The sequence below is a fragment of the Hydra vulgaris genome, chromosome 06, assembly GCF_038396675.1.
Source record: "Hydra vulgaris chromosome 06, alternate assembly HydraT2T_AEP".
Lineage (NCBI taxonomy): Eukaryota > Metazoa > Cnidaria > Hydrozoa > Anthoathecata > Hydridae > Hydra > Hydra vulgaris.
This window is the reverse complement of record NC_088925.1, coordinates 25,328,447-25,350,115: the sequence shown is the minus strand read 5'-3', so window position 1 is coordinate 25,350,115 and position 21,669 is coordinate 25,328,447. Positions and strand designations below refer to the sequence as shown.

The window sequence follows — 21,669 nt, the reverse complement described above, 5'->3', positions numbered from 1 at the left end:
ATGTGTGTGCATGAGTGTTTTAGATAGTAAAGATTTTTATAGCAGTTGGAAATGCATTAAAATTAGGTTCATATTAAGAAACAAAATCACTTAATTAGGTAATAAAATTTAAGAAAGAATTAATATCAACAAAATAAGAAGCGTGCCTTTATCAACAACTTGCAGTTTAGTTTTAGGCCAAGAAAGGGAACAATTAATGCAAAATATATTGAAAAGCAAATTCTATGAAATAAAAGTTCTGATGAATATTTTAAAAAAGATGCCAAACTATGGTAGCAGGTAGCAGCTATTAACAGTGATCAAAATAGAAGATAGAAAATATATTAAGAAATAAACCTTTTAAAGTAAAGGTTTATGAGCATTAAGGTTCAGTACTCAGTCCTTATCTTTTTGTTTATAAACTAAAAGCTCTCTCTAAAGAGTTTAGTTATAGTTTGCTATGGAAGTTATTCTATCCAAACAATTTAAGCTTAACTGCAAAGATAGAAAAAGAGTTAATACTGAGACTCCAGTGTTGGAAAGATAGAATCAAAGGGCTCAGAATAAACATAAATAAGACAAAAGTTATAAATTGTCAAGTCAAAAATGAACTAGTAAAAAATACTCAAAAAAAAAAAGAGTTGGAACAAGCCCTATTGCTTTTATATTTAAAAAGCAATAGGTTCACAAGAGATGTAATGGTATACAAGAAGCTCAGTAGAAATGAAAAAATTTGAATACCATTACATCTCTTGTGTTAAAATCTCCAAGTTTTCCTACTTTTACCTCTTTCTTTTGAAACTACTAACTTTATACATGTTGATACATCTGCAACTTTATGCTCCTTATACTGAAAACACCTTAATGAATATATATATATCTATATCTATATATATCTATATCTATATCTATATCTATATCTATATCTATATATATATATATATATATATATATATATATATATATATATATATATATATATATATATATATATATATATATATATATGTATATATATATGTATATATATATATATATATATATATATATATATGTATATATATGTATATATATATATATATATATATATATATATATATATATATATATATATATATGCTAAATGCAAAATATATATTATGAATATATAAAAATATTTTTTACATTTAAATATATATACATGTATATGTATATATTATACATTGTATATATATATATAAATATACATATATACGTATATTTATATATATATATATATATATATATATATATATATATATATATATATATATATATACATACAATGTTATTTAAATACATATATATTTATATTATACAGGTACCAAAAAAAGTTTAGAACCACTTAACAATTTTGCGTAATTTGATTATTTTTTCAATGTATGAAACAAATTTTGATGATAAATTATATATATATATATATATATATATATATATATATATATATATATATATATATATATAACTTATCATCAAAGTTTAATATTAGTTTCACACATTAAAAAAATATTGAAATTACACAAAATTGTTAAGTGGTTCTAAACTTTTTTCGGTACCTGTATATATATATATATATATATATATATATATATATATATATATATATATATATATATATATATATATATATATAACTATATATATATATATATAATTATATATATATAAATATACCATACAAATATATCTTGCTGATGAACCTACTGATGGAGAAACACTGTGTAGAAGAAAGAAAAATTAGATAAGTATTTTTACTAATTTATTATTGCTCTGTTCTTTAAGAACATTGAGCACTCTGCTTGTAGAATATACTTACATAATTTATATATATATATATATATATATATATATATATATATATATATATATATATATATATATATATGTGTAAATTATGTTAGTGTATTTTACAAATAGAGTGCTCAATGTTCTTAAAGAACAGAGCAATAATTAATTAGTAAAAAACACTTATCTGACTTTTATCTTCGACTTGAGTCCTGATGAACTCTTCCTGATGATCCAGCAATGGTGAAACTTCGAAGATAAGAGTCGAAGATAAAAGTTAGATAAGTGTTTTTTACTAATTAATTATATATATATATATATATATATATATATATATATATATATATATATATATATATATATATATATATATATATTATATACACTCTGCTCCCTATAATTTGGTAGAGGGCGCAGAAATTGAAATTTCAGCATTCATAACTCAATATAGCCCAAATTTGGACAATGTTTTAGAATTAACTCATCATTATATACACTACTGTTCATAATTGTTCAAATGGTCATATTTTTCTATATAAGATATCAAAGTTTCACATACTATTAGAAGAAAAAATGAAAACAAAATCTACCTGAGTTATGTATTATACTCCTATTATATTAGATTAATTTATAATTTACTAGCCTACTAATCTCCATTAGCAACAATAACTGCCATACATATTCTTGGCTTTCTACTAAACAACTAATCCAATTATCCAAAGTTAATTTTATGCCACTAATAATAAGTTTTTTCTACATCTTAAGCATCATCAGGTATTAATTTTTGACACACTTTTTCATTATGTCCCATAAAAATCTAATAGGAGAGAAATCTTGTGATTGGGCAGGGTAAATTATTCTATTCAATATTTAATCATTCTTGAACTCAGTCAAATGATTTTTACAATATTCTAAAATATATGTTTTGGATTTAAGCTTTAAGTCATCTTTTTTAAAAAAAACAAATGGTTTCCCATTAATCCAACTTTCCAAAGGTATAACACTTTTTAAGTGTTATACCTTTAATAATAAAAAAAGTTAACTATTTTTTTTTATTATCACCTCTGTTTTTATAACGTCACCTGTAGCATTTCAACCACCCTCATTTTGAACAACCCTGCACCTTAACACTACATCCACTATGTTTTACAGTCAATATACACACTATTTATCATACATTCAACAATTTTTTTCAGGCAAACAATCTTCTCTTGAAACTAAAGATTTAAAACTTCGACACGTCGGTTCACGTTTACAGTCATTAATGGTCTATCTTTTATGTAGTTTTTACTATAGCATTTTTATAATTTTTATAATTTTTATCTAAGCATTTCAATCAAAATATTTATATATATATATATATATATATATATATATATATATATATATATATATATATATATATATATATATATATATATATACATATATACATATATATATTTATATACATATGTATATATATATATATATATATATATATATATATATATATATATATATATATATATATATATATATATATATATATATATATATGTATATATATACATATATTTATATATCCTCCACTCCCTATAATTAGGTAGAGGGCACAGAGATCGACATTTCAACATTCATAATTCAATATATTCCGAATTCGGACAATTTTTTAGAATTAACTCATCGATATATATATATATATATATATATATATATATATATATATATATATATATATAAATATATATTTATGTTCCAAAACAAAATTTTACCTTAAGAAGAAACATCACAATATTTAGACATTACCAATATGCTGAAGAAGCAAGAAAAGCCAATTTCTAACAACTTAGAGCATAATTTTAAAAATATTATTTTTTTATTATACGCAAGCTGTTTATTATATATGTGAACTTAGATTGTTCTCAAGAACTTTATTTAAATGATAACAAGTTACATAATTCTTTTTGTAATGTGGTTTATATTTATATTGACAGATGCTATTTATACAGTTTAAAATCTGATGCATTTGAAAAGTTTGTTTTGAATGCAATGTGTCAACATTTAATACTTTTGTATTTTTTTCTGTGGTTAAAAATGTTGCACTGTAATACTATATTGTTACAAATGTTTTGCATTCAGTCAAAAGTACCATTTTTAAATTGTTTTAAAATTAAAGCTTCCATTTTTATGAAATAATCAACACAACCTTTACGTTTCTCAATCAATTAACTTTATGTCGGTCACCAGATAAAACTTGTGTTAAAAGGTCTTAGATTCATAAGTAACACGGACAATTAGATGTAACAGTATAATTAGATATAATAGTTCTTTTTCAGACATGTTGAAACTCTGTACATCTGAAAATAATGTATGGCTTATAATACTGTAACCTGAAATAAATATCCACTTATTGCTGCAAGTGCCAAAGGTATAAATAATTTTATAAAACAAGCACCTTTAGTTGTAACAAATAATGCACATATTGATTCTATATATTATATGTAATATATGTAATGTTAGTAATAATTAATGCAATAATTAATAAGTAATAAAATAGTCAGTGTTAGTAATTATTAATTGTCTGTGTTAGTAATAAAAAAATGAACGTAATCTAACTAGTAGCGTAAATAAACACATAAGGAGCAGTTGCATAAAAAATAGCAGTACATTATATTGCTATTTTTTATGCAACTGCTCTTTATATATTTATTGACGTAACTAGTTGGATTACGTTTATTTTTATTTAATTGTTTTTCATTTCATTAATTATTATTCATTTCATTATTCTTCATATTTTTACTTTAATAAATTATAAAAAAATTAATTTAAAAATTGTAGTGAACTAAAATAACGTTTTTCAGTTATTTATTTACATGTTTACTTGCTAATTAATTATAAGTTTTATTTTTATTTATACCATTTACATAGGGAATTTATTTATAAAAATTATTTATATTTTTGTTAAATTAGATGTATTAAAAACATAGATATAATATAACACTTTCGTTTTTTTCATGTTATTTTAGCTTGAAACAGCAGTCATGAATTCTTAGAATAGAGATTTTACGAAAATATTTGTCGCTAAAAAAAAATTCGACTTGAAGCGCGCAATAAAGATTGTTTTTATTTTAAAAATTTAAAAAGAAGAACAACTTTGGTACCGCAGAAATCTTTGTAATCTAAATTGCAAGGATGAGAAACAACTCAAGAATACTTGTGAAGAACGCAGAGTCAACATCCTGTTGAAGGAGTTGCGTTATTGATATTCTACAGAAATTGTTCTCAATACACAAATCTAATAATCGTTTCCATCGATCCAACGCATTATTTAAGAGCAGACGGGTTTCGAAGAACATCATAGCAATTAGTCACTTGTTGTTTTGACAGTGTTTCTTACTCCTCGTTGTCATTGTTAATAATAATTTTTGGAACCAAAGTACATAGCCCATAAAGTGTTTTTTTTTGGGTAATGTTAGGTGTGCTGCAAAGTCAGATAATATCTTTATCGAGAAAGGAAATGGCTACATTAAATTGTAAAACTCTAAGGGTGAGATAGCAGGTATATTTGAACAATGAAAATGATAAAGATTATAAATTCTTAAAGCTTTTTTAATAGAATTGACCGACTGTGCAATTTCTTTGGCTTTGCGATAAATTGTAGAAAACCAGCAATCGGCATTTGCACAAACGTGAAATAAAAAGAAGAAAGAAAAAGAAGAAAGTTCGGAAACCTTTTGAAATGCCAGATAATCTTGAAGACATATACATTTGAAAACATAATATAACTGGCTTCATTGGCTCCAAACCTTCCTTTGCCACAATAAAATCGACAATGTGGTTGTAATTAGTAATTGTACATTACAATGTATCGGCTTTTGAACAAGTTTCAGAATCCCAATTCCATGTACCTATTTCAACCTTATCGTACAGATAGTGGCCATCAAAAAGTGTCAAAATCTCATCAAAAGTGCACACAATGTAGATGTAAAGTTCTTCAATGGAACTAAATATGCTGTGATGTTTAAGCCATCATATTTTTAACTTTGTCCTTTTTAACTCTGGCGCTTGAAAAGAAACTAACGTTGATTGAAAATATAGAAGTCGTTACAATATAAACAATCTAGCCATCTAGGCTATATTCGTTTTATCGAGATAAAGATCTAAAATGTTTTTTTCACCAGATAATCAGCTGGAATTTTGTAATAATATCTATGGAGCAATGAGATTTTGGAGCTTTTTTTTTACATATCGCCAACAAACTTCCCTCTATTCCAATAGATGAGGGTTCTGGAAGAGTCTTATGAAATGATTAAATTTATCTTTGTAAATACTCAGTTTAACGAACGCAGCTAGAAAGTTTGTAGGTATCTAAAGGCTCTTTTAAGATTGACAACTAGGGTATACATAATAATGTTTTTTTGTTTACTTGTTGTTTGCTTGTTGTTGTTTGTTTGTTTGTTTGTTTTTTTTTTGTTTTTTGTTTTTGGGGAGGGGGGGATAACAGAGACCGAAACAATCATTATGTTAGAAAAGACTAGCCCAAAAGGTAATCTTTCACTCCAGGACAAAAAAGTATTAAAATAATCCAACTTGGTAGACATTAGTAAGGAAGGAGGCGTGAACTTCCTATTTAAATGGTCTTTCGCGGTGTTCTCTGATAAGACCGTGTAAACTTTTAGGAGAACCTTAATAACAAAAAAAATAGTTGTTTAGGTTTACTCTTTGTAAACTTTAACAATAAGTTAAAAAAAATCAAAGAATGTCTTTTTAAATTTCCAGAACATTCTAGAAATATTTTAAAACTTCCAAACAATTTCAAGAAGAATAAAGAAATTAAAAAAAAAATTCCAAAATATTTCCGAACTTTAAAGAATACTCGAGAACATATACGAAATGTTTACGAGTTTCCACATTTCAGAAATTTCAAAAACATTCAAGGATTTTTATAAATATTTCAAAACTTCTTGAAGTTTTTGTTAGAACATTCGGAATTGCATTATATTCTTAATAAACATATGTCACTATGAATTGACTTTGTCGAATAATAAATATGACAAGGATTCATTAAATAGAAGTTGTTAAGAATATAATATTCATCTGTTTTGCATTTTTTGCTAAATTACAGGTTGAAAAATGAACTCATATTCTAGTAGCAGTTTTTAAATTAAATGAAATCAAAAATCAAAATCAAATATATTCTGATATAAGATTTTAAATAATCAAATAATCAAAATCAAATATATTCTGATATAAGATTTTAACGTTTTAAGGACTTGTACAATAAAGCGTGTACACGAAATAAATGTGAAAGTAGAAATACAACTAAAAAGTACTCCTCGATTTTTATTTCGAACCAAGTAATAATTTTAATACAATAATATAAGAAGATCAAACATTAAAAAAAAAATTAATTATTCCTGTGGGAGTCTAATAAAATTTCAAGCTTTTGCTTTAGTGGTACTCATAAGCTTGCGCATAGAATAAGGATCAAAACTATTTGATGCTTTTTTAAATGATATTTTAATGCCTTTAATGTTTCTGCAAAGCTTTTTGTTTTTTTCATTTTTCTTTTAATAATAGCCCAGTACTTTTCAATAAATCTCAATTCTGGACAGTTTCGAGGATTTTCTGTTTTAGGCACAATTTTCACATTATTCTTTTTATACCATTCCATAGCTAGTTTACAATAATGAATTAAAGCTAAATCAGGCCAGAACACAGGTCTGTTATTGTGTGATTTAATGAGAGGTAAAAAACGTTTTTGTAAACATTCTTTAACATATATTTGACTAAAAAGTGTGGACTGAGAAGTATAAGGTGCTGATTTTGCCACAACTGCAAATAGCTTACCAAATCAAAGCTTTTTTAGCGAACTTTTCATGTTTTGTGAATTTCTTATCTGCTTTTTCTCTATATTTGGCAATATAATAAACAGCACTAGGAATTTGTTGATGATCGTACTTGATATAAGTTTCATCGTCTTCAATAATACAAAAAATTTTAGAAATAAAATTGTCATACAACTTTCTGCCGCAGGTTCTTGCACTTTTTTGTTGAGTTTCAGAACGGTTGGGCACTTTATGTGCTTTGAAAGAATGAAAACCATGTTTGTTTCTAACTTTTGCAACAAAACTATGAGAAAGTATTTTATAATTTATAACTATGAGATAATTATTTTATAAATTTATGTCCATAAATATTAGAGCGGTGTTTTGAGACAGACAGGTTTAAACTATCATTTGATTGAAGATGATAACGAGTGTATATTTTTAGTGTATATCTTCACTTAAGGTGAAGAAGTTGGTGAAAGTTAAAGGTAGGCATTTTTAATAGTGTTTTCAGACAAACTGGCAGTTTAAGTGTTGATTATAGTCACATAGTTTTAATATTTTAGTAGCTAGGTAGCTAGGCTCCACACCGGTATATCTTAGATGTGAGGCAAAAATAGCATGATATTTATTCAAAAGTGTATCAAGATTAACAAAATAGCTTTTAAGATAACAACTTTAGCCAGTATGCGGTTATATCAATTTACTTTCACTGCCAATTCTTAAAAATGGGGAAAAAAAAGAAAGATTAAAATCAATTTTGATACCAAAATACTTAATTGAGTTAACAGGGTTGTTTTTGTGTCCACTTAATTTAAATTTCATGTATTAATTTTTGTTATTTGTTTGCTTTGGTTTAAAAATATGAGTTCGGTTTTATAAGAACTTAAAAAAAATTGGAATGAAGCCACTGAACTAGATAAACAAGATTGTGGTTTATCTATTTGTCAATTTTTTTAAGGTATTTGTTAATTAGTATTAGATTAGTTTCATCAGCAAAGTGGTAGACACTAGCAAGCTTAATAGATGTTTTAAAATTATTAATAATGTTTTTTAAGATTATTAATAATGTAAAATGTTCTAACAGCGTCCCCCTGAGGGACGCTGTTAGAACATTTTACAAGGATAGATTTTGAGTCATTGATATAAACAAGTTGTGTTGTGTCGTGTAAATATGTAGTAAACCATTGTCTCATGCCATAGTAATCTAATTTTTTTTAACAGAATAGAGTGATCTACTGTGCCTAACTCTTTCTATAAACCGACAAATGCACAATATGCAAAATATTTATCATCGAGAACCTTTCTAACTGATTCAGTCATTTCAATGAAAGCATGAGTCGTGGAGTGATCGGTACGATATCCATACTGATATATGTAAAGACGTTTAAATTTTTACAGAAAAGCATAGAGCCTAGTATCTATTGCTTTTTCAAATAGCGTATTTATATTTGTAAGCAGGAGACAAGAACTGTGAAATCTATTAAAGCCTTTTTTAAAGATGGAAACAACTTTGACAGCTTTAAAAACATTTTGGATAATACCATTTTTAAATGAATTATTTAAAATAGTACAAAGAGTTTAGAAATAATGCATGGAGTAAGTTTAAGAAGAAATGTGGACATATTTTTAAGACGAAGATTTTTAACTCTGCTATTACAGAAGACGTTATAAATTATACCGTCTCCTGAAAGCGCAGCGTAAAACGTTTTCGTCCGAAAAACATGTTTATATTTCTACTTAAATTTATTATAATTTGTAATAATAATAACTCATAATCATTAAAAAACATTTTCGAAAACGAAACTTACCCAGTAATAATTACAATGAAATCAAGAATGTTCCAAGGAGTCCGCATGTAGGAATGTTGGTGTAAAATAAAACCTTGAGATACTATCTTTAGAAGAGCTTCTGTTATATATATTCCAAGAAGATACTTGTCAAGTGATTCCTATAACAAATACACAGAGTTGTATGTTAAGACCAATAATAATAAACTAAAATACGAAAATGACGTGATATATTCATAGAAACCAACTTCAGTTTGAGTATTGAACGAGGTTTTAATTTTTTTCTTTTTTGATTATCCTCAAAACTAAAGCAATATTTCCTTTGTCGCCATCAAGTCCAAGCCATGTGTTGTCTATCCCTTATGTTTGATCAATCAAAGATTAGACCAATCGTTAAAAAAGAGAACAAAACCGGAATAGAAAATATAACTGAAAAAACCCTCAAAAAGACCTTCTTTGACAAACTGATGCAAAAAAAAAAAACAGTCTTCCAACTAAAAAATAAATGCAATTTGACTATATTGTTTTTTCTTCTAAAGAAGGTATTACGTTTTTATACTGTTTATTAAGATGTTTAAAAAACTCCGGAGCATCAAACTCTGAACTAAAAATAGAAATTACGTCTATTCACATAAACTTTATAAAAAATTGGTAAAGAAAAATGAGCAACTATTGCTCAAGAAACCCTATAAAGATATATGCTAAAATTGGTGCTAAAGGTAAACCATGCCAATCACATCCAATGATCATAACATTTTGAATAATAATTTATTTATAATAATAAATTTGTTAAATAAGAAATGAAAACTGGATGCTAAAACGTTAAGTAATTTTTTAAACTGAATTAAAAGAAAATATTTTCAACAAGTTTTAATTTTGAAAGATAAATCAAAAGCTATGTTCTTACATAAAAAATTTCCCTTTTTATTTTAATTAATAATCTTTTAAAGTTACAACTATGTAAAAATGTTGACCCACCTCAAAATGAGGGGGTTGTAAATTTGGCATCGCCATAACTTTTGGCTATTTTTGTTCCCAGGCTCCAATCAGAGTAATTTTTTGCAAAACACTCTCATTTGATATAAGCATAAAAATAAACAAGTTTTGACTTTGCCCAAAGCCTGAAAGTGGCCTACCTGAAACCTCAAAAAATGTCCCTTACGTGCATGGTATATAGGCGAAGACGGGACAAGGTGGTGAACGTTTTAAAAACTTTGAGTTGTCCTTAAGATATTAGTATGAGCCAATAAAATTTTGCCAGTAAGTTAATTTTATCATAATGATTTATTGCCTACATGAATTTTCAATTAGCTAGTAAAAATATTTTAATAAAAATTAAAATGTAAAATTCATAAAATTGTCATCTGGTCACGTGACTGGACAAGATGGCTTATTATGCGTTTTCTGTCTCTAAAATTATAAAATTTTAAAAAATTACCTTTAAATAAACACGCGTCGCAAAAAAATATCCCTTAAAAAGTTAAAACCGAAGGGCACAGTCTATTGATAATATTAGGAGGTATATAATACGAGGGCAAAGCAAATTTAACGAAGTATTCATAATTCATGTGGGAAAAAAAAGGAATATTATATATATATATATATATATATATATATATATATATATATATATATATATATATATATATATATATATATATATGTATATATATATATATATATATATATATATATATATATATATACATATATATATACAATATATATATATATATATATATATATATATATATATATATATATATATATGTATATATATATATATATATATATACATATATATATATATATACATATATATATATATATATATAAATATATATATATATATATATGTATATATATATATATATATACATATATATATACATATATATTTATATATATATATATATATATATATATATATATATATATACATATATATATATATATATATATACATATATATATATATATATATAAATATATATATATATATATATGTATATATATATATATATATATATATATATATATATATATATATATATATATATATACAGTGGGCAAAATAATTGTCCGTACATTAATGAAAAGTATCTATATTTGATCAAAACAACATTTAAAATTATTTAGATAGTTGTAATTAAGAGTTTTTAAAGAAATATTATAATATTAAAGTAATTTTAAGTGTATTAGTTAAAAATATATTAATATATGAAAAGTTATATAAGTTTATTTGAAGAGTTAAAAGTTTAAACAAAAAAATTGTCCCTAGACTATATTAATTTTTAAATTAAAATTAGTTAAAATTAAATTAATATCTTGTTGGACCACCATCAGCTTCAATAACTGCTCTACAACGATTTTTCATTGATGAGACGAGTTTAGATGTAATTTCTTGATTAATTGATGACCAAACATCTAAAACCAATTCTTTGAGTTCGTTTTTATTCTTTAGAGCTCGATCTTTCATTCTTTTTTCCACCACCGACCATAAATGTTCTATAGGGTTCAAATCGGGCGATTGTGCAACCCAATCCAACACGTTAATGCCATTTGCAGCAAGATATCTAGTTACAGATCCAACTTTGTGCTTTAGATCGTTGTCATGTTGGAATATAAATTCCGTTCCAAGTCCTAATTTTCTTGCCGAAGCCACCAAATTCCGTTCTAATATGGATTTATATAAGTGTTGATCCATTTTCTCATCAATAAATTCAATTTTGCCAACACCGGACGCACTCATGCAGCCCCAAACCATAACATTTCCACCACAAAATTTAAATGTTGCCTTCAAACACTTCGCATTATATTCTTCTCCAACTCTTCTATAAACTTTTGCACCACTATCAGTTCCATATAAATTAAATTTACTCTCATCTGACCAAATAATCATATTCCAGAATGTATTATCCTTCAGAACATGTTCCTTTGCCCACTGCAACTGTTTTCTCTTGTTCACTATGCTGATGAATGGTTTTCTCCGAGGCGTTCGTGCAAAAATATTAGCTTCATGCAGTCTGTTCCTAATTGTTTGTGGCGATAATTTAATATTTAATTCATTTTCCAGCTCATTTGATACTTCTACGGCTTTTTTTCTTCTATTCTGCTCGATTTTGCCAACTATGCACCTGTCAACTCTTGGCGTTGTTGATCTTATTGTGCCTCGTTCACCATTATTTGCCACTGATTTTGTTTTTAAATACTTTTCCCATATATATTGAACAGAGCTTGGTGGTATTTTCTACATTTTTGCAACTTTTCTAATTGATAATCCATTTTCCCTATCAAAAATTACTCGTTTACGTAAGTCAATACTATATCTTTTCTTTTTCCTTCCATCATAGCTAAGATTTTTATGCAATTTTTTTTTTTGGAAATATAGTGTATACGTCAGATTTTATTAACTTCAACGAACTTTTCTGTTAAGAAAAAAATTGTAACTATCTTGTTTATCGAATATTACGAGAACTTATCACGTGTATGTTAGCGGTTCTCGACGACAAGACCTAACGGTCTTCTACGAGTCCCCGCGTTATTTTTTTTATCGATTTAATTTTGTAAATTTTTTATTGTCATTTTCTTAATTATTCTTATCTTGTAACCTTGTAAACTTTACATTTTATAACGGCACGTTGTTTAAAATGTAATAAAGAACAAAATAATAAATATATATATATATATATATATATATATATATATATATATATATATATATATATATATATATATATATATATATATATATATATATATATATATATATATATATGACTTAAGTGTTGACATAGTGTAAAAGAATGTCTGTTATTCTAATAAGACAACATCAAGTAATATAAGTTCTTTTAATACAAATAATAATCTATTATTAGAAATTTTCGCTGGATTGTGTGTCATCAACTCGATAAATTATACAAAATTTTTTGAACGTTAAAAATACTTGCCAACTTTCCGAAATATTTTCCATAATTTTGGAAATGATGGTATCCACGGTAACGATACGTTAGGGAGGTTAATATAAGCTAATTGAGTTTTGTTGATTTTATGGACTTTTTTTTTCCATTAAGGTTAGCATTACGAAACCTTTAAATATTGCGTTTAAAATCTTGGAGTCATGGTTTGAGTGAGATTTTATTTGAATATGTGATGGGTTCCTTCCTGTAAACTTTGAACTCGTATTTACCTTTGGTGTTATTTATTATAGTTAAATAGAGGAGGTTCAGAGTTCTTTTTTCTTTTTCAATTTCCATTGTATATTGTATTGCAGGGTGTATTGCAGGATGCTGCTTGTTTAAGATGATTAGCAATTGTTCTGCTTCTTGAGTGTTTTCAAATCTAGTGTGCCTATCGTCAACATATCTTAGATAAGATTTTAGGTCAAGAAGAAACGATTGTGCTAGTACAATTATAAATGAAAGGACCGAAATTCTCCAACTCATGGATCTCGTTGTTTCACAAAAAATAACAACGGTGTAAAGAAAGCTTTATAAGTTGTCTTGTTTCTGATATAGTAAGCTCGGTGGAATATTTATAGGAATCATCTTTATTTAATTGCTCTATAAGAATTAATGTGGCTCTCTTTAGTGGAATTGATGGGTACAGGTTTATAACATCAAATGAAGCTTGAACCTCGTTTTTGTCAATCTCCCATGAATTTGCTTTACTAACAAAATCAAAAGAATTTTTCAGACATATTTTATTTTTATTTTAGGCAGGTATTATTTTCTTTAGTAGTTAGGTATTCCATTATTAGGAGTGCTGATAGTTTATATAACTGTTCTCATAGAATAGAATTTTCAGGCTTGTGAGCTTTGATTAGACCATACACACGAGGCAGGGTGGGATCACTTGGATATACACTATCATACACTGTTTTTGAAAACCACTGTTTTTTGTTAAGTTATGAAAGGTAAAAACATTACTAACATAAAAAATAAAACTAAAATAAATTACCCCATAATAGCCAATCCGAAACGTATTTAATTGAATTCAAATGCTTAATAAGATACATTGGCAAAATAAAATTTAAAATTAGGATTCGAACTCAACAATATCTTAAAACTTTAGGCAAAGGAAAACATAACCAGTCTGCAATAGGCATTCATAATAAGTTTTTCTCGGAAAAAATGAGGTAGGAGAACGTTTAAACAATTAAAAAGAAAACAAAAAAGTTTGATCGGGAATTGCGTGAAGTTCTTGAAATTCAGAGGTACCAATGTTCTGCTTTAAAGGGCTGAAATAACTTAGATAATGGACAGTTTGTTAAAACTAAATTTTGGATTCCGTTCTTTACATTTTGCTGACTTCAGTTAATTTTAAATTGTTATTAACGTTGAAAAATTTTTGTATAACTTTACAAGCTGATGAGAGCTTTCATGACACCCGGGGCAAAGCATCTAGTAGACACCCCTTTAATCATGCGTGATTTAAAAAAGAACATAAATTAAAAGTATAAGCAATCATGCATATGTAAGATTGCATACGCTCTTAAAATGATTTATTTTTAATGATGATTACAGATGAGAACATAAGCAGTAGACCCTTTAAAAGCATTTGGCTGAGAAGGCTTAAGGAGTTACCAGGAGTAAAAAACAAAGACACCTTCAAACAATTAAAATGCATAACTTTTTACTGTAAAGTCATCTTCTTTGACATCATTCGTGTAGACTTGTGCCAATTCACAAGAATTTATCAATAAAGAATCTAGTTACCAATTTTTCCACCAGATGATTAAGAATCTTAAAGAAACAGTCTTTACAATGTCAAATTGTAATTGAATTTTGGAGATAAAATAATCAAATTGTTCTCTAGGGTCTTTCAGCAGAACGCTGCATTTGCAGGTTCGTCGCAAAATCGCTTTGCTTACTCCTATTGTTTTGTCAAAATTTCATTTTTAAACTCGAGAGGAATTGCAACAGCTTTTGCTTTAGTCAAAATCCATGATGAGAGGATGCAGCCAAGAAATAAGCTGTTTTATTTGCTATAATATGGCAGCTTCTTGACATTTTATTTTTGTCATACGACAATTTTTTTTACGTAATAAAAAGATAAATGTACTTATCTGTCAGAAAAGTATTGTATTATTTAAGAATAAATAAAAAGTTAGAAAAAAATAACTGAGTAGACTTTTTAAAAATGAAAAACAGACGCAGCTTTCTACTTCAAACATAGTAATCTATTAAAACTTTAGAAATCGTCTTACACACTCTGCGCCACTTCTTAAAGGCTTTGTGTTTATCAACTTAATATTTTTAATATTTTATGCTTAATGTTCAAGTGCAAAGAAAATGAAACCCCACAGGTATTTCAATATCTTTATTCTTTAAAACCGAAAAACAAATATAACTTACAAACCGACAACAATCTCAATGCTTCTTTTTGCAAAACTAAATACGAAGAATTGCAAACTGCACGGAAAAGAACACATACTGAAACTTTTTAGTCCCTGTGTTTTTTCTTTCCGTTTTCCTACAACGGGTTGCCTGTAAAGCAACTTTAGTTTGTAGGGTTTTTTAAAGTTGCCTGTAAGGCAATCGTTGAGTAGTATTGGTTTATGTGCTTGAGCGTATTTACCCTTCCCCTACATCGGGTTGCTGTAAGGCGACTTTTGTTTGTAAGGGCATTTAGTTGTTTCAAAACAACTTTTGAGTAGAGAAGATTGTGTATGTGTGAGATACGAGCATTGAAGGAAAATATTTAATCGTCAAACCCTGTTTACGCTATAAATTAATTTTAATATGGAAACATCGGAAAATATAATAGACTTAAATAAAAGCTATGCCCAAGCTATAGCAACAAATTTGTCTAATGAATTTAGCACATTGAAAAGAACCCTGTTGTGTGAAATAACAGAAAAAATAACTGAGCCTAATATTTTATTCGCTCTTGAAAACGCCAATTTAGATCACGATCTGGAAGGCTTGCAAATTATTCGTAAAGGGACAATGATCGAGATTGTCATGAAAACTGACAATTCGAAATCATTGATCCTTGAAAATGGTCTTGTAATTAATGGTGTAACCCACCATTTTTATAATTCTACTACTACAAGAAACTTATGCAAACGAGTTGCAGTATCGATAATGGGTTTGCCTCTCGAAAAAAATTATTTACCTGTCGGTGTGGCTCTTGAGCAACTCGGATATGGAAAACATATACACACAAGACCAGTATATCGCAAAACGCCTAAAAACGGAACACCCTATTATACAGGGATACTAGTTGCCATGATGAATCAATTAAATAAACTTATACCAAGATCTTTAAAACTCTGTGGGTATAACGTCAGGATAATCTATACCGGACAAAACAAAGAAGATAACCTGAAACCAAAAGAAAATTTTATAGAAGTGACCGAAGATCCTAGAAAAAAAGTAACGGAAACAAATGAACCAGAAACATCGCAAGAAATACCTGAACCAACAATTAAATTTTCAAAAACACAAGAATCGGAAGCCTCTATGGTGATATGCCAAAATTCTCTCGAAAACCAAATTATAAACAACGATATCAACAACTTGAATAAAACAAAACCAAAGACACCCGAACAAACACCACAACCGCCTGAAATAAATTCTCAAACACAAGAAACAGAAGCTCACATGGAAGAAAGTCAAAGTTTTAAAAACAATAATATTGAAAAAAAAAATTGAATCTCACAACAACATCGTAAATGTAGCAAATATAACTCTAAAAGAAAAAGTAGAAGAATCAGAAAAAAAAATCGAACTTCCCTCAGAATATCTTTGCTTAGATTATAATGAGAGGCATATTTACAACTTAAATTTATTCTACGGCTTCGATAAAACAAAATGCTCGGAAGATGAACTATTAATATTTAAGGCATACAAAAAAGCAGAATGTGATCAGAGAAAATTTGAAAGACAAATAAAAAGAAACAACGCAAATAAGATACCCGTCGGACAATCAAGGGATTATATTAAAAGCAATACACAAATCCAAAATAACTCTTCATACAATCATAATGACTGGACTTAAAACTAATACAAAAAACAAAAGTAATACTTCAAAAATTAAAACTATAAAAATTATATTTGAAAATAAAAAATATTGAAAAATTTAAAAAAAAAAATTTTCAAAAATTAATAAAACACAAAATAAAAAAAAAATAAAAATATAAAAAAAATAAAAAAAAATTATAATGAAAAAAAATTATATATATATATATATATATATATATATATATATATATATATATATATATATATATATATATATATATATATATAGTATCCATAAGCTTTAAACTAAGATAAAAAAACAAAGGTATAACATTAAAAATTAAAACTACAAAAATTAACAAAAAAATTTTATAAAATTTCAAAAAAAAAAAAAAAAAAAAAGAATTGCAAATGTTTTACCTAATTTTAGACTTTTCAATCCAGTTAAATTACTTTGCATTTAAAATTAAAATTAAAGAAATTATCTTTTCAATTATAAATATCTTTGTCTATTTTTGAGTTGTTTTCTTTTTTATATTGCAGATATATTAGACTTTATTGTATTATGTTTTATTATTTACGAATATTTCCACGACTCACTGCAAAATCACCTAAATCTAATGGATTTTATTTTCGTATTTTATTGTTCTTGATTAGTGTGTTTTGTTAAACTTTATGTTTTTGTTATTTTGCAAATTTTTATAACTTCATTGTAATATTACGTATTTAATATATAAATATAAATATATATATATATATATATATATATATATATATATATATATATATATACATATATATATATATATATATGTATATATATATATATATATATATATATACATATATATATATATATATATATATATATATATATATATATATATATATATATATATATATATATATATATATATATATATATATATATATATATATATATATATATATATATATATATATATATATATGGGTGGAGTGAATTTTAGTTTTTTTTACAATTCCTTTAGCCTGGGTGTGCAAAAGTTGTCTATTCATTTCAGAAATACTCTGGAAAAATATCAATGCTCTAGGAAATTATCTTGAGGTTCCTCAAGACCTTTAAAATTTTAATGGGTCCCTAATATTATGTAAAAAAATTTTTCAAAAGTATGTCATGTTGGGTCTCAAAAGAAGCAAAATTTTATAAAAATTTCAAAAATAACAATTATTTTATAAAAATTTTTTTGAAATTATAATTAAAAAAATCAAACTTTTTTCATTTTTAGTTTAAAAGGTCATTTTTTCTGCAATAAACCATAAAATAACAATTTTTTTTTAAAAAATAATTGTTATTTTTGAAATTTTTATAAAGTTTTGCTTCTTTTGAGACCCAACATGACATACTTTTGAAAAACTTTTTTTTACATAATATTAGGGACCCATTAAAATTTTAAAGGTCTTGAGGAACCTCAAGATAATTTCCTAGAGCATTGATATTTTTTTAGAGTATTTTTGAAATGAATAGACAACTTTTGCACACCCAGGCTAAAAGAATTGTAAAAAAAACTAAAATTCACTCCACCCTAATATATATATATATATATATATATATATATATATATATATATATATATATATATATATATATGTATATATATATATATATATATATATATATATATGTAATCTTTAAAAGTCGTATCTTGTTATACGATATGTATATAAATAAATTGATTTTAATAAAAAAGGCAGCGTATAACCATTTTTTAAATATATTTTAGATATAATAATATATTTACATATATTATTATACCTAAAATATAAATATATTATTATATCAAAAATATATTTAAAAAATAGTTATACGCTGCCTTTTTTATTAAAATCAATTTATATATATATATATATATATATATATATATATATATATATATATATATATATATATATATATATATATATATATATATATATATATATATGAATAAAATTTTAATGACTTTCTTTGTTTAGTATAAAAAAACTTTTATAATATTACGTATAATGACATTATTATTGTATGTAACAAACTTTTGTAACGGATTTTAGTTGGAAAATGACTCTAATTAAATGAAATATTTAACTTAAAGTTTAAATCATTTTTCAAGGTTAAATAAATAGGATATTTAAATGTAGTATCTTAAATATATATATATCTATACACACACACACACACACACACACACACACACACACACACACACACACACACACACACACACACACTTGTGTGTATATATAAAATAATGTCCACCACATACCAGCTTTATGTTAAGATTTGACTTATCATCATTTGGTAAAGGAGCATTTAGAGCCATAATAACACAGTTTCCAGCTATGACAATCATTATAACTGATTCAAATATTCTGGATGAACTGATTGCAACACAAGCTCTGCGAAATCGATTATGAGGTGTTAAAAAAAACAAATGATTTGTGGGATAAGAATCTTGAGAATAAATTGTTGCTTTTCTTGTAACATAAGAAGACCTTCGGCTTGAAGCCATTGAAAGAATTAAAAAGTTTAGTCAAATTAATTTGGAACAAGACAGTAAAAATCTGAAAATCTCAAGTTCCGATTGTAAACAAACATAAATATAAAATAAATTTTTAATACATAAATAAAATGATCAAATAAATGAAATCAATTTATTTTGTCATTTAAGAAATCACGTGACTATAGAGGCTTTCTATTATTGATTAGACAGTTGTTTATGCAATTGAGTAATGTATAGATAAAAAGAACTAATTTTAAAGTTGTTACAGTATACAGCTTATATTATTTGTAAGTAATAAATAATACATACTTATCGCAAATATAAGAAGATGTTCGTTTTAAATTTTATTTGTTTAATTATAAATTAAATATAAAATTGTTTAATTATAGAAAATAAAAATAAACTAAATTTAAGAGAAATAGAAAATAAAAGTAAGTTAAATTTAAAATTGTTTAATTATAGAAAGCTCTGTATTCATAATAAAGAAAATATAACTTAAATTTTTTTCTTTGAATTAAGTAAACTAAAACGTTTTGATTAGTAGATCTATTGGTATCATAAGCTTGTCGTTTTGACTCAACGTCATAAGTTTGGTTATTAAAAATACACAGTTATAAATGTATAAAGTATTTTTTTTTTGCTACATATTAGTAAAGTTTTTGTTTGTTTTTAGCTTTCGCTACAAGAAATTTCTTATAATTGACACGGCAGGCTGGTGGAAAGTTTGTTTTCGGAGTTTGTACAATGTCTGAAAGAGTTTTATCTAAAACGTTAAAAAATATTTATAAAAAAGTATTTTGTATTGTTTTCATTTAATTTAAAGAGTAACTTTTTGGGAAAATAATGAAATTAATGCCAAAATATTTTTCAATAGTTTGTTAGAATTCCCAAACTTAATCTTGGGCAGTGGCGTAACAACTTTATGGGCAGGGCGGACAAATGCCAGGGGTGTAACGTAGAGACCCGTTTTACGGTAAAATTTTACACGACCTAAAGATACTTTGCCCTGAAGATACTGAAGATACTTATTATCTATTAGATACTTTGATTGCATTGGAATTGATAGCTTTTTATTCAAATTTCAAACTGTTTGTTAAATAAGTTAGTATATAGGAATGTTAAACTTCAAACTTTTAATAAGTTTGTTTTATATTTTTATTGTTTTACATTTAACTCTTCAAAGAGTTAAATGTAAACCAATTGTTCTTAGCACTTATCTTCTTTGATATTGTTTTTTAAATTGGAGAAAAAGTTTTGATTGTGAACTTGCATTGAGTAAAATTTTTAATTTATTAATTTAGTCAGAATAATGCCTCGTGCTAAATATTAAATAATAAACTTGCACATCATATTTTATATGATGTACATGTTTGATTAAAATCAAATTTAGATACTCTAACTACTTTATTTCTGTGTATCTTAGATAAAAAAGTTGTTTCTATCAACAGCTGTAAAACAGAAAGAATAAAAAAACAAAAAGCAGAAGTTGCTGTAGCGAAATACAAACAGTTTGACCAGATTCTTATACAAACTCCAGATCAGGTAGTCTACGCCTTTTCAAGATGTAATTGAGAACTTGAAAGTTGTAATTAAGAAACGTAAGATGTAATTGAGAAGACGAAAGCAGTAATTTAAAAACATAAGATGTAATAAAGAACATGGAAGATATAATTAAGAAACAAAAGATATAATTTAGAAGATGAAAGTTATAATTGAGAAACGTAAGATGTAATTTAGAACAAGAAAGTTGTAAATAAGAAATTGTAAGATGTAATTGAAAAGATAAAAGTTGTAATTGAGA

General features: G+C 25.5%; 1 protein-coding gene across 1 annotated transcript in view; it reads right to left on the bottom strand.

The window, feature by feature from the left end:
• The window catches only part of LOC101237421 (voltage-dependent P/Q-type calcium channel subunit alpha-1A), a 171,320-nt gene extending 151,318 nt beyond the window's left edge, over nt 1–20,002 (bottom strand). Inside the window, exons 1-2 of the mRNA XM_065799704.1 lie at nt 19,632–20,002; nt 9,404–9,543 (exon numbers count right to left, since the gene is read on the bottom strand). Of these exons, the coding sequence (XP_065655776.1) occupies nt 9,404–9,543; nt 19,632–19,877 (386 nt within the window). The 5' untranslated portion in view covers nt 19,878–20,002. The remainder of the gene's footprint in view (nt 1–9,403; nt 9,544–19,631) is intronic.
• Nucleotides 20,003–21,669: the final 1,667 nt, after the last annotated feature.